The sequence below is a fragment of the Pelecanus crispus genome, chromosome 1 (genome assembly GCF_030463565.1).
Source record: "Pelecanus crispus isolate bPelCri1 chromosome 1, bPelCri1.pri, whole genome shotgun sequence".
NCBI lineage: Eukaryota > Metazoa > Chordata > Aves > Pelecaniformes > Pelecanidae > Pelecanus > Pelecanus crispus.
The window spans coordinates 165481078-165495264 of NC_134643.1; the positions used below are offsets into that span (position 1 = coordinate 165481078).

Sequence of the window (14187 nt, forward strand, 5' to 3'; positions counted from 1 at the left end):
GTTTCTTTTGGTTGTTGCAAAGGAGATGATCAAGCAGTGTTTGCCAACCAGTTCATCTGCTGATTGTTTTTTTTAACAGCCTTCCTTTCACTGTCTCTGGTTCCTAACATCTTTATTGAAATTGGAAGTTAAGTTCGTAAAATGAGCTTTTGAAAAGGATGTTAAAAGGAGCATTTCATTGCTGGAGTGGTAGCCAGCAGTCGGCACCTTTGACTTTCAAATCTCTCCTTTTACATCACTTACGAATATAAAAGTGTATATTGGCTGGTTATTTTGATGTACAGCTCACATTTTTCTGGTATCATTTAACCTACAACCTACGCTAAGAAATAGATAGGTGCAAAAGTGTCTGGCAACTTGAAGCTGGGGAAAGCTTCATTGGGAGTGGAGTTATTAATAGAATGTGCAATATTAAGGAAATGCCTTTACCATGTAAATATGTTTATTGTGATTAAATTATTCAGCAGTGTGCATCCGGGATTCCTATATTTTGAATGACTCATGTTTTGCAGAGCAGGCATTTTTGCATTTCTCTTAAAGTAGTGTATAAATTTTTACTTTGTAATAGCAGAAAGTCAAATATTCTGAATTAATACACATTGTTGGCATTACATTCAACTAATGAAACTATCATCTCATTTGCGGTATGGATGCCAGATCCCCTCAGCTTTGCTGCTGAGTTTTAACACCTAAATCATTTACAAGACAACACCCATATATTAATTCATGCTAAATAATCTTAAGTAGAATGTTTGTATTGACTGCTGTAAGAAGCTCAAAATGTCATTGCAGAAATATATGCTGGGTTATTTACCTATGTTTCTCAGCACACAGTACATGGTTTTTCGATTGAATAATTTTTTTGTTGTCACGCTGATGGACTAGTTGTATATTGCTTAGCATGTATAATACCGACATTTTACTGTGGCAGAGAATGGTTTTTGTATCAGCCACACTTTAATATTTATGTTAATTTTTGCAGTTGAAACAAGGTTTGAAACAAAGCGGGTGTTAAAAGGGACGTAAGAGATCATTCATCAGGTGCCTTCCACTTCCAAATTATTAATTTGGGCTCAGAGTATGGAAATGCTAGAGCTATTCAATTCAGGTCAAATATCATTACACTTAGGTGAGCGTATAGTAAGTATTAAATTAGGTGAGTGTCCTTAAATCTTCTTGATACCAAAAGGTCTGAGGTGGTGTAAATGAGTGCAGAATTTTTCCCCAGATGAAAAATTGTTGAGATTTTTTTTTCTTGCTGAAGTGTCTTTTTTTCCTTCTTGTTTTGATAGATGTGACCTTACCAACTCTGATTCATTACAGTTGTCTGGCTTAAAGATGTTTCAATGGTGTTTTGATTTAAAAAAAAAATAAAAAAGCAACCTTAAACCCCTGCATTGATATATTCTTCTTTTTCATTAGACCTCCCACTGTGACTGGCACTGAATATCAGTCTTATTAATAATGATTGTAATGGGACTGAGACCCAAGTAGTCACAGAAATTAACTGTTCTCTTCTAGCAACAAAACTTGTTTGGAACAAAAGTGAATCCTGATGTTAAGAAGTAGCTTTCTGTGACGTAGTCTCTTTTATATTTATTCTTTTCCTAAATGGAAGGATGCTTTTAATCCCTGTGCCTCTCATTTAACTTTTGGAATTGTAAACTGATTTAAAAATCAGTTCATCTAAATGTGGAACTAAAATTTTCCACAGATATTTTCATTTAATGTATTCACTCAATTTATAACATCAAATAATTCTACTTATTGTCTGCACATAGATGTGACAAGTTGTCATTTGAAAAGAAATTGGATTACAAAAACCGCAAAGTAGGAATGATAGAATCCTAATTCTCAATTTCCTGGCTCTTAATTCTTGGTTTCTGAATTACACAACCTCCCAAATTAACTGATAAAATTACATATGTATATATACACATATACATATATATATCTGTGTATACATACATATATAAAGTCAGGAGTGCTTATTTTTGGATGAAGACCTTTAATATATGGATAATCATGTAAAAATATGCAAACATGCGTTTACAAAAAGTGTCAGTACAAGTTATGGAGGCTAAATATTTCAGCTTTTTTCGAACATCAAAGCAATCTTGCAATGTCTTGTTTTTTTTTTTCAGTGGGTGCACTCTTTACTACGAATCTGTGCCATCATCAGTGTTATTTCTGTTTGTATGAACACTCCAAAGACCTTCGAGCATTACCCTCCTCTCCAATATGTGACATTTGCTCTTGATACTCTGTTGATGTTTCTTTACACTGCAGAGATGATAGCAAAAATGCATATCCGTGGGATAGTTAAGGTAAGCATTTAAACAGTATTCTACATGTGCTTAAGAAAGTGATCTGAATATATGCTGGCAACATTTGATCTTTGTTTTTTAACTTCTCAGCTCTTTTTGCTATGATTGTTTTGCTATGATTGTTTTTAACTGCAGGCAACACCATGGCATATAAACTGAAAAGACAGATTGACAAAGATGCAGCTTTACTGCATATTTAATCCCCCCAAAATATAATACCAACTTTCATAATAACAGTTTCCTACTAAGAAAGAGAGTTTCATTGTATTAATATAAAGAATGAAGGGAAAAATAAGCTACATAGACATTAGCAAGAATATTTGGTAAATGTCTGGAGATCCATATATGGACTTCAATTTTCATTCAGAAGTCTGGCTGTGTTGTGTTGTGGTTACTTTATTCAAATAAGAACGTATGTCTTACTGTGAGCTAAATGAGAAAGTTATCTTGCTTTACTGAATTTTTTCCTTAATATAATGCATGTTGGTAAACAAATGCTTTTGTTATCATATGTTTACTGTTGTTGCTGGACTAATTTGTGTAAGTTCATATGATACTGGAGAATGTAAAACTGCAGACTTTTTCAGTAATCATCATTTTGTAGCATTATTTTACTGATTTTCTTTCCAGTCTTCTGTAAAAAGATACAAATTCAGCTTACATATAGAAAATCCATCTGCAGGCCTTATTTGACAATACAATTATGTCACTATTGCACAGAATAGATAATCAGTGTGTTATCCTTCCCTTGCACTCCTGAAAGGTCTGGTGACTCCAGAGACATCTGAGGTTGTACTCTTCAGTTTGTTCTGAGTTTGCATGTAGCAGTTTTTGTTCACTGCCAAGCTAAGCTATTATGTCATCATACTTAATGAATACTAATAGCAAAAGTTAAAGCATCATTAATATTAATATTTAGAAAATTACTGAAATAAGATGATTCTGAGAAAATCTGTGTTGCAAAGGCCAACGTATTCCTTTGTGAAGTGCTATTTCTGGCTGCTACCTGTACTCTCTTATTCAGAGATGTCCATTAGGCAGGTGAAGATGAGGACACAGGATCATGAGTGGGGAATCAGTGACCAGCGTGCACATTTGAGCAGTGTGGGAGTAACAAGTTACTATTACAGCCAGTACAGAATTTGTAAAGAAATGGGCACATAGATACTAGAGCAGAGAGAGGGAGAGATGGCCAACAGTGTGACTTTTGTACAAAAGCTTGATTTCTCAACCTTTGTGTATGGAAATACCAACTTCACCCACAGTCGACACTTAGGGGCTATGAATAATACATTGCTGCATATTCTAACATCTTTCACGGCATTGTTTAAATTTGTGGTTTGTGGAAATAGAATAGAATAGAACAGATAGTTGGAAGGGACAGTTGGAAGGGATCTGCAGCAACCATCTCGTCCAACTGCCTGACCACTTCAGGGCTGACCAAAAGTTAAAGCATGTTTTTAAGGGCATTGTCCAAATGTCTGTTAAACACTGACAGGCTTGGGGCATCGACCACCTCTCTAGGAAGCTTGTTCCAGTGTTTGACCACCCTCTCGGTGAAGAAATGCTTCCTAATGTCCAGTCTAAACCTCCCTGGCACAGCTTTGAACTGTTGCCGTGTGTCCTATCACTGGGTAGCAGGGAGAAGAGCTCAGGAACTCCCTCTCCACTTCTCCTCATCAGGAAGCTGTGGAGAGCAATGAGGTCACCTCTCAGCTTCCTGTTCTCTAAACCAGACAAACCCAGAGTCCTCAGGCGCTCCTCATAGGATGAACTTACCTTTGATTGTCATACGATGAACTTGTCTCTGAAGTATGTCTGATGAGTCTGTCCACACAGAATGAATAGCTGTCTGGAGTTGGTTCCATTGCCTTGATTCATGTTAAAGATATATAGATAACCACACAGATTATTTCATTTGCACACTGACATTTTACTCTTCGTTTATTAGATAAAAATACAGTAGAATAGATTAGACATAACCACTGTTAACGCAAAAATAGATTGTTTAAGCAGAAAATGGCTGCATTTATTGTTAATTTAACAGCTGAGGCTTTGCTTGCAGCTTAATGTCTTGTAGCATTCATCAGTGAATTTAGTCACACTGAAATGAAGTGCCTTCATTGGCGCTATTTGTGGAGTCATAGTATAACTTAGATTGGAAGGGACCTCCAGAGGTCATCTAGTCTGACCTGCTGTCCAAAGCAGGTCCAGTTAGATGAAGTTGCCCATGGCTTATGTTGTCCACGTCAATCTCAGACTCCTCCAAGCATGAAAATTCCACAAGCTCTCTAGACAGCCTGTTCCAGTGTTTGACCAACCTCATGCAAAAAAAAATTTTTCCTAATACTTAATCAGAATTTTCCGTGTTCCAACTTGTGTCCCTTGTATCGTGTCTTACACTGTGCGCTTCCAAGAAGAGTTTGGCTCCATTTTCTCTGTATTATCTGATTAGGTTGTTGTAGACAGCAGCAAGGTCTCCCTTTTGCCTTCTCTGCTGAAGGCTGAAGCGACCTATGTCTCTCACCCACTCTTCCTATGTCATGTGCTCCAGCTCTCTGAACTTTTTGGTGACCCTCTGCTCACTCCATTATGTCTATGTCCTTCTTGTACTGGGGAGCCCAAAACTGCACTCAGCTCAAAATTAGGCTTGTGAATGTGGTCTCACAATTAGAATCATAGAATCATAGAATCGTCTAGGTTGGAAAAGACCTTTAAGATCATCCAGTCCAACCATTAACCTACACTACCAAGTCCACCTAAACCAATCAAGGGTAGACTAGACTAAACCATGTCCCGAAGTGCCACATCTACATGTTTTTTGAACACTTCCAGGGATGGTGACTCCACCACCTCTCTGGGCAGCCTCTTCCAATGCTTGACCACCCTTTCCGTAAAGAAATTTTTCCTAATTTCCAACCTAAACCTCCCCTGGCACAGCTTGAGCCCATTTCCTCTTATACTATCGCTAACTACCTGGGAGAAGAGACCAACACCCACCTCACTACAACCTCCTTTCAGGTAGTTGTAGAGAGCGATAAGGTCTCCCCTCAGCCTCCTCTTCTCCAGGCTAAACAACCCCAGTTCCCTCAGCCGCTCCTCATAAGACTTGTTCTCCAGACCCTTCACCAGCCTTGTTGCCCTTCTCTGAACACGCTCCAGCACCTCAATGTCTTTCTTGTACTGAGGGGCCCAAAACTGGACACAGTATTCGAGGTGCGGCCTCACCAGCGCCGAGTACAGGGGGACGATCACCTCCCTGCTCCTGCTGGCCACAAAATTCCTGATACAAGCCAGGATGCTGTTGGCCTTCTTGGCCACCTGGGCACACTGCTGGCTCATGTTCAGCCGGCTGTCTACCAACACCCCCAGATCCTTTTCGGCCAGGCAGCTTCCCAGCCACTCCTCCCCAAGCCTGTAGCGTTGCATGGGGTTGTTGTGACCGAAGTGCAGGACCCGACACTTGGCCTTGTTGAACCTCATACAGTTGGCCACGGCCCATCGATCCAGCCTGTCCGGGTCCCTCTGCAGGGCCATCCTACCCTCGAGCAGATCGACACTCCCACCCAATTTGGTGTCGTCTGCAAACTTACTGAGGGCACACTCGATCCCCTCATCCAGATCATTGATAAAGATATTAAACAAGACTGGCCCTAAAACAGAGCCCTGGGGAACACTGCTCGTGACCGGCTGCCAACTGGACTTAACACCATTTACCACAACTCTCTGGGCTCGGCCACCCAACCAGTTCTTTACCCAGCGAAGAGTATGCCTGTCCAAGCCGTGAGCTGCCAGCTTCCCGAGGAGGATATTATGCGAGACGGTGTCAAAAGCTTTGCTAAAGTCCAGGTAGATGACATCCACAGCGTTTCCATCATCTACCAGGCGGGTCACCAGGTCATAGAAGGAGATCAGGTTGGTCAAGCAGGACCTGCCTTTCGTGAACCCATGCTGGCTGGGTCTGATCCCCTGGTTGACCTGTACTTGCCTGTGGAGTTCGCTCAAGATGAACCTCTCCATAATCTTCCCTGGCACCGAGGTCAGGCTGACAGGCCTGTAGTTCCCCAGGTCCTCCTTCCGGCCCTTCTTGTAGATGGGCGTCACATTGGCAAGCCTCCAGTCATCAGGGACCTCCCCTGTTAACCAGGACTGCTGATAGATGATGGAGAGTGGCTTGGCGAGCTCCTCCGCCAGCTCCCTCAGTACTCTCGGGTGGATCCCATCCGGCCCCATAGACTTGTGAGCGTCCAGGTGGCGTAGCAGGTCATTAAGTGCTTCCTCCTGGACTATGAGGGCTATATTCTGGTCCCCATCCCTATCCTCTAGCTCAGGGGCCTGAGCTGCTGCAAAAAGGGAGAGGATGGCTTCACTGGACCTGGTGGCTACACACTGTTCATTGTGAATAAGAGAGAACTGTAGGAAAAGGATGTGGGGTTGTGAAATGTACAGCAACTTTCATAAAACTACGTTAGAACTGGATTGGCCTTTTTTCAGCTGTTAAAACAGAGCTTTTTGAATATGTTATCAAATTGTTTCTTTGAATTCTAATCAATGAATAATTCTTTTTTAGTGAACTATTTTACTTACTCTTTGGATTATTGATTCTAGGGAAAATATTGGTTAAATATTATAACTCTGCCACGAACATAATGATCCATGGACTTCCAAATATAGTGGCAATCAAAGTAAAATAAGGCACTGTTAGAAACCTGTTAGCATTTATTAAAGATGTTTGTATGTGAAACATCTTTATGTAAGGAAATTTGTTTATGAACTGTAGTCCTAATTTAAGTGTATTCAAGACTTTTAGTGAACGTAGGATCAATGAATGTCTTGCCATATGGTTCTACTGAACTTTACCATAAATCGGTATTTCTGTGAAGGTCTTAGGAATTGAAATGCTAATGAAGTTTTGAATCATGATTAATGCAAAGTTTTAGTCCAGCGAGAAACCTAATTTATGGAGAAGGTAGGCACCATCCACTTAAGTCCCAATTAATAACAATGTAAGTATAGCTGAGCTAAGAAGATTTTGAGAATGTTAAGTCATGTCTAATTAACACCTTCTGAGGACAAATGAGAAATTTACTTCCTTTGGTTCCCAGGGGTTTTTGGAAAAGGACAGTAGTTTCTGAAAATCCTAGCCTTTTGTCTGTAAAAAGTTTCCCTTCTCCCTGTGTAAACTAAGTGACAAAATAAAGTGATACATCCATCCAAGTGTTTTGTTAACCCAGAAGGAAAGTTAAACAGAAATGTTGCTGTGACATTGTGCCTTTTATTACTCATGTTTACTTCTGAATAATTGTTCCTGTACTAGTAAAATCTATTCAGAATTTGGGCTGCCTATGCCCTGTGAGTATTGGTTGCTTCTTGTTCTGTTTGCAAACACAGTTGATATGGAGGACTCTCTGAATTACAAGGGTACTGCTCATATGGATATCCACCACCTACAACGAAAATAGACACTGACATGTGTTTAGACAAGGAGCACAAAACACAAATATTAAAGAAACTGGAAGATGACAGTATAGGATATATCTACTAGAGGGTCCAAGGTCCTTTTGTTTTCAAAACAGCATATTGATAATCCTTATTATTGCTATCATACACTGTTTGCTTCTAATAAGTGTTATGATAGATTGACTGCCCTGGAAGAATTGAAATGGGTATAAATGTGCAGTGTAACCGATTATATTCAGTATATAGGCATTACCTGGGAAGAAAGTCCTGAAAGGCTTGTGATACAGTAATTGTATTATAGTTCTTGGTACTGCAGGCTATTGTTATTGTCATGAACAAGTGAACTAATGCTAATATGCCTATCTACCTTGAAACTCACTTCTGAAAAATTAAATATGGGCTTTAATTTCTTACTGATTGAGGTCTCTTTAAATACAAAATTCTAGGACAGTCTGCCTAATGTTGGCTGTCTGCATTGTATAAAATGTATGTTCAAACAGTAAGACAACTTGTAATGGTTTGTGAAGTTTTATATGAGATAGAGACAGAGAAGTAGACCAAGTCAGTGTATTTCTTATGACATATTTTTATGCCTGTATTCTAAATTATGTTCTAAATTGAAGAATGATGGCCTGTGATAGAGCTTACTGTGAAATGATAGGGTAGCTCAGGAAAATACTGTGTACACAGTATTAATTCTATTTCAAATAGATGAAGTCAGTAAATATATAATATCACTGAGTAGAGAATAACTTTCATGAATACTACCTGGTCTCCAGCTGAATAGTTTGATGACATTAAAAGTTAGGTGTTAATTACTTCATTAAGCAAGTTATTCAAGTAGTTATAAGAGAAACTGTCGGGGTTTACTATTTTGATTTATGTTTAACCTATTAGGTTTTTATGAGCAAATAATTTTAAATATGGGTTTCAGTCATGAAAATATGCTGTAATAAGCACAGCAATATTTTAATATTATTTTTAAAAAGTATTGCATTCCTAGATATGCAGGTTTTCATAGTTACATATTTTTTCTGCAACCTTTCTATGTAGATTACACGTTTTAGTGATTTCGAAGTATTGCAAATTCTGTTCTCGGAGTAGCATGTGAATTGATGGATGGTGTGACTTAGCCACATCAGTATTTTTGTAGGAATAGCTTATGAAGCATGTTAGCAGATGTCTACTAGATTGTGTTACAGACACATCTTAAAAAGACCTAATGTTTTAGAAATGAAAAATTCTGATCTCTTTAAAAGCCATTGAAAAAATTTAAAAATATTAATGGTAAATATCACAGACTTTCTATGCATTAAAAAAGCTGTGGAGTGTGTAAAATAAAAAAAGCCATTTTAATAAAATGGTGAATGAGGTTCTTTTAGCATTACCACATACATATTGTTTCATTGTCTCAGACCTAGAAACATTAAACATAAAGTACAGCTCTACTTCAGGGGTGATTGGAGGTAAGAATAAAGGCCAGGAGACCTCTTGACTTTGACTTGTTCAAACATCAAAACGTGGTATGTGGGGAAAGGATGTGTGTTGATATAAATTTTACATGAGGTTTAATGACACCAGAATAGTGTGGATCTTAGGAACAGGTATGTTTTAATTGAATGAAATCAAACTTCTATTTTTAATTATTTTTGACAATAGAACACAAACAATAGCCATCACTGTCATGGACTTAAAAGTCTCCTGGTCCTAATGTGATGTCCAATCTCGTCATTCATTCAGTGAATAATTCAGGGGTGTTTCAAGAGATTACTTAAGTTTATTTTTTATTCTCTCATGTAAGATGGAAATGCATTAACTTAGACCATCTTCATGGTATAATGTTTTCCTCAGCTATACTTAGGTATGTCTGCTCAGCAGATACAGGCTGAATCATAGTATCCTGAAACACAAAGCTCCACTGGTACCAGGGTGGCTGAATAACATAACAGTATCAGTGATTTAGCAGGAGTCAGGGATCTCTTTTATGTTAGTACAGTGAACAGTGATAGGTTTGTTATCAACTAACCTCTTACAGAATACATTTGCTTCTTTGGCAATCACTTTTTTATGCTCTAAGTAATATTTTATTAGGTCAGAAATACTCTGTGTTACTTGGAGTTTATCAGGAAACATAATAAGGTGATTGCCAGAATACCTGGGGTATGAAGATTTGCAGACATAGGCAAAGTCTAGGTAAGTGACTAACCTCTGATTCACTGGGATCATAAAACTGAAATTTCCACATTTAGCTGGAAATTATCTTTATTTTACTGCCTGCTACTGGTGATTTATATTTGTATAAAGAATCTAAAAGTTTAACATTGTGTGCAACCATAATATACTTCTTTGGGTTTGTGAGGGAAATTACAGCCTTCTAAGAAATGAATGCAATTTTGGCCACCACAGTACCACCATGTGTAGCAATATATAAAATGTAATAAGTTTAGTGCAATGGTAAAAGTTACTGAATTTAATTTGATGTTGGTATTTTCACGATCTCTTCAGTTCAGAATTCCACTTTCTTCAGCGTATCCTAGATTTGTTTGCATGGTCTTTATTTCCCAGAATGTAAGTAGACTTCAGTGACTCTTTGGTTCTGATTTCTTTCACGTCTCAGGCTCCTTGGTCAGAAGGAGCTCTGCTATAGTTAGCTGCATCAAGGAAGTATTAAGTCTGTTTAAATGAAAGCAGGTCAATCTCCTTCACTGTATCTTGAATAAGATTTAAACTGGTCTCCCAATTACATGTAGTTTCTGTCTACTGCATAACTTACTGATTGGCAGGCTTCTGAGAGCACCATGAATTAACTAATGTTTGTGTCTGTCAAAATAGTTCATGAGTCAACTTGTAACCTAACTGACAAGACTCGCAGTCCCTCAGAATCAAAGTGTACATTTATGTGCCCACTCATATGTCACTTATGAACATGACTGTATATGCTTGACGTAGGTCTGTTCATTGATTCAAGGAAAGCTTCCAAAATGATCTCCTCATTGAAAAAAAGGAGGTGGGTGGAATTAGAGAAATGAAAGATAACTCTCAAGCCTGAAACAGATGTGATATTAGATGGGCATCAGACTTCCAAAAGAAAACAGGGAGCCTAACCTGTGACAGAAGGACTTTGTATTTCTTTTAATCAGTGTGATGCAAAAATTATCTCTGCTTTCTCATAAGGTGTCTTCTGAAGGTCATCTCACATGGGTATGCGCAAGGTAAGAATACCTTACTTCAAAGGTATCTTATCTTTATTAGAAATTTTTAGTTTCAGCCTTTGTACTAGGAGCTGGAGTAAGGAGATAGAGAAATATTCCAGGTAAATCGCTTATATTAGACACAATTGCAGTGGTGGCATTATATATAATAAAATAACCAAAGAGGAAAATATGCCAAAATCTGAGAAACTTGCAGGAAACTGTGTCCATGATATGAAAGAATTCACATACACTACAACAAAAAGGAACTGAGTAACAGATGTCTCAGGTGAAAATTCAGCCTTTAGGCAATGAGGGATGAATGCATATTGTTTCACTCCATGGACAATGTGAGGGTATGTGAAATTATCTTTATTATACCGCGTTCTCATTGAGGCTTCTAATCACAGTCAGGATGGTATTAGAAAACCTACATTGAAATCTTGTTGTGAAAAGGAGGCATGGTTTATCCTGTTCCTCTGTTAGAAGAGTAACACTGTAAAATAAAAAGTGTGAGAGTTCTCTCTCCTGTCTGTTAAAAAAGCCTAGCTGTCACTTATTTTAGTAGCATCATGCTGAAAATTAGAAATTTTTTTATATAGCACAAGTAGTGCACTGAATTTAATAGAAATGTCTTTCTTTTCACTGTGCAGTTGTGACACATGTCAGCTAACAAAGATTGTAGAAAGTCAGAAGTAATGGTCCTTGACATTTCCCCCATTGTTAAATCAATTACATTCACAGCAAAACTTTTGTACTAACTGAAGTAGTTGTGAGTGGATTTGTCAGACTTTATTTCAGTAGCACTGAGTGCTATTCGGTGACTTCAGTACTCCTGCAAGGGGCTGAAGTGAATGGTCGCACCATTAGCTTTCAGCACTCTCTCAGTGAATTCATGCAGGTTTCATGCAATTCAAGGAATTCATGCAATTCAAGTTTAGTTTTCTACCAGTGCAGCCACGGAGAGATGGGAGCCATTTCCTTTGCTCCTGTCCAGTACTACGGCCAGTTAACTGAAATCAGTGGCTTTCAGCATGTTGGGTGTTCCCAGGCAGCGTAAGCCCTGTGCAGAGAGCACATTTTCCTCGTCGTTTTTCTGAGAGGTGCTTTGGTTGCTGTAGTTGCTATCTGTCTGCTCAAGAGGAGAGAATCAGGGACGGAGCAGGCTGGAGACTTACTTGAGCCACGTGGGCTTAACTCTGTACATTCAGTTCTCTGCCAATATAAGGAATTTACCACCTGTAGTGCAGGTAGTGTGAGGTGGAGACGGGCTTTTTATGCTGTAATGAAATACGCTGGTTGCCATGATCTAAACTGGGGTCTGCAACTGATTCCAGTGGCAGCTGATGCCTGTTTGCATATCCTGATGCTTTTTTATCTTTCCTTGCACAAAACAGATTTTTGGGCTTAAAATAGAAACACTTTTAGTAGGATTCATCAGTGCTAATTTGAGGGTCTGCAATTGTCTGTGGTTAGTTGTTTATGTCTAAAGTAGGCTATTCCAAAAGGTAATTTATCTGGCCCGTTTTTCTCCATTGACTGAAAGGGAAGCTTAAAGTACATAGGCTGACACCTAGCCTTTAGGTATCTCACAGCTCGTTATTATAGATTTGTTGTCAATGGACAGGTGGGCCCTATAGAAAGTATACAGACAACTGGATGCCAGCTTCTTCTTTAACACTTAGGCACTAACTCATTTATGCTTAAATGAGTTTCTTCCATAATCATCCTAATTCAGAAGTTTGTCTTGAGTTATGGATTACAGGACTGTTGTTTACTGTACCTTATCACAGATATGTGTTTGCCTTCTTTTCAGTACTTTTAATATTAAAACATTCCACCTTCATCTAACAAGAATGGAGAAATTACAAAATGAGTTTAATCCTTCTGATAAATGATGGAAATATTGAATGAAAGAAACACTGTCAGCTGGCTCATCAGCTTTTAGTAACTTTGTCAAGGGAGTTTCTGCTGCATTACAGACTAAAAACGGAAGATGGAAATTCTGAAATTACTGCACTCTGTGACTTTAGATATGCTGTATACCCTATGGCATATAAATGAGTTAAGGAAGTTGTGTTGTTTTCAAAGATCAGGTAGTAAAACAGAATACGTGGCTCTTATCATCCCATGTCAGCATACTCTGATGTGCTCGTGATGCCAGGTGGTGAAAGCTCAGTCTCAGGACATGCAAAGTCACGAACAGAAGCGAGAACCTTGACCTGGAGGGCAGGGGCATAACCAGTGGAATCAGTGGCAAGGATGAGAAAATGATGAGATGCTTTGATTAAACAGGGTATAATTATGTGGAAGAAAAAAGTAGAAAACTACTTACCTTTGGTAGTAAAAAGCTTACAAGAACAAACATGAAAAAAGACCCAGTTGATTTAAGATTTGAGTTTCCCCTTTGACTCTACTTCTTGGGATTATAAGGTGAAAATTATTTGTCCTTATGACATTATTTTACATATCTATATTAAAAAAATAGAATTCTGTACTATGTATAATGCTGTTGGAAACCTAGATGTGTCGTGCAGGTCCCACGCTATTCTGTGTTGGCCAGAAGTATATTATTTCAAATTGTCTTAAAATTTAACTTAAAAAATACTGAAGTATTTTGGAGTTGGCAGCTGTGATTGTTAGTTTAAAATATTATTTCATAGCAAACAGTATTGATATCTGTTACTTGAATAAGAGATTCAGTCTACAAAAGTTGATTCTTCTTTCTCACCTTTTTCCTGTGTTTGTCCGTTGCTGTTTTGCTAAGTGCGTATGTCCATCGCAAGGACATCTGTTCCCAGTCTACTGGGATCATGTTGCTAGTGAAATGCTCCGATGCTGTTTCCAGTCACAGGAAATTAAAAAAATTAAAACTGATTATCATGAGGAAAGCAAATACAAAATTGCCTGCAGCATGCTGCTAGTTAGGTGTTACTGCCTGTGGGCCAGGGAAGGTTAGAGACCATGGCACTAGAATATACGCACCTGTTTCTATGGTTACTTGTGCCTGGTTTTGTTGGAGTGTTTATTACAGGAAAGTAATGACTCATATTACACAGTGGGGCTTTTTGCACCATTTTTGCATTAGAGTATTAGAAAATCAAAGGCATTTAAGTTACTTAGTGAACTTACATAGGCAGTAGTTCTAAATAAAAATGGTAATTTTTCTAACCAGTCAGTGGGTCATAGAGATTTTTAGTGAGAAAGTA

General features: G+C 38.3%; 1 protein-coding gene across 3 annotated transcripts in view; it reads left to right on the forward strand.

Annotated features, from left to right (window-relative positions):
- NALCN (sodium leak channel, non-selective) overlaps nucleotides 1–14187 on the forward strand; it is a 251379-nt gene that overhangs the window by 279 nt on the left and 236913 nt on the right. For all 3 annotated transcript variants that reach the window (XM_075712454.1, XM_075712463.1, XM_075712470.1), the window contains exon 2: nucleotides 2145–2327. In XM_075712454.1, the coding sequence (XP_075568569.1) occupies nucleotides 2145–2327 (183 nt within the window). The remainder of the gene's footprint in view (nucleotides 1–2144; nucleotides 2328–14187) is intronic.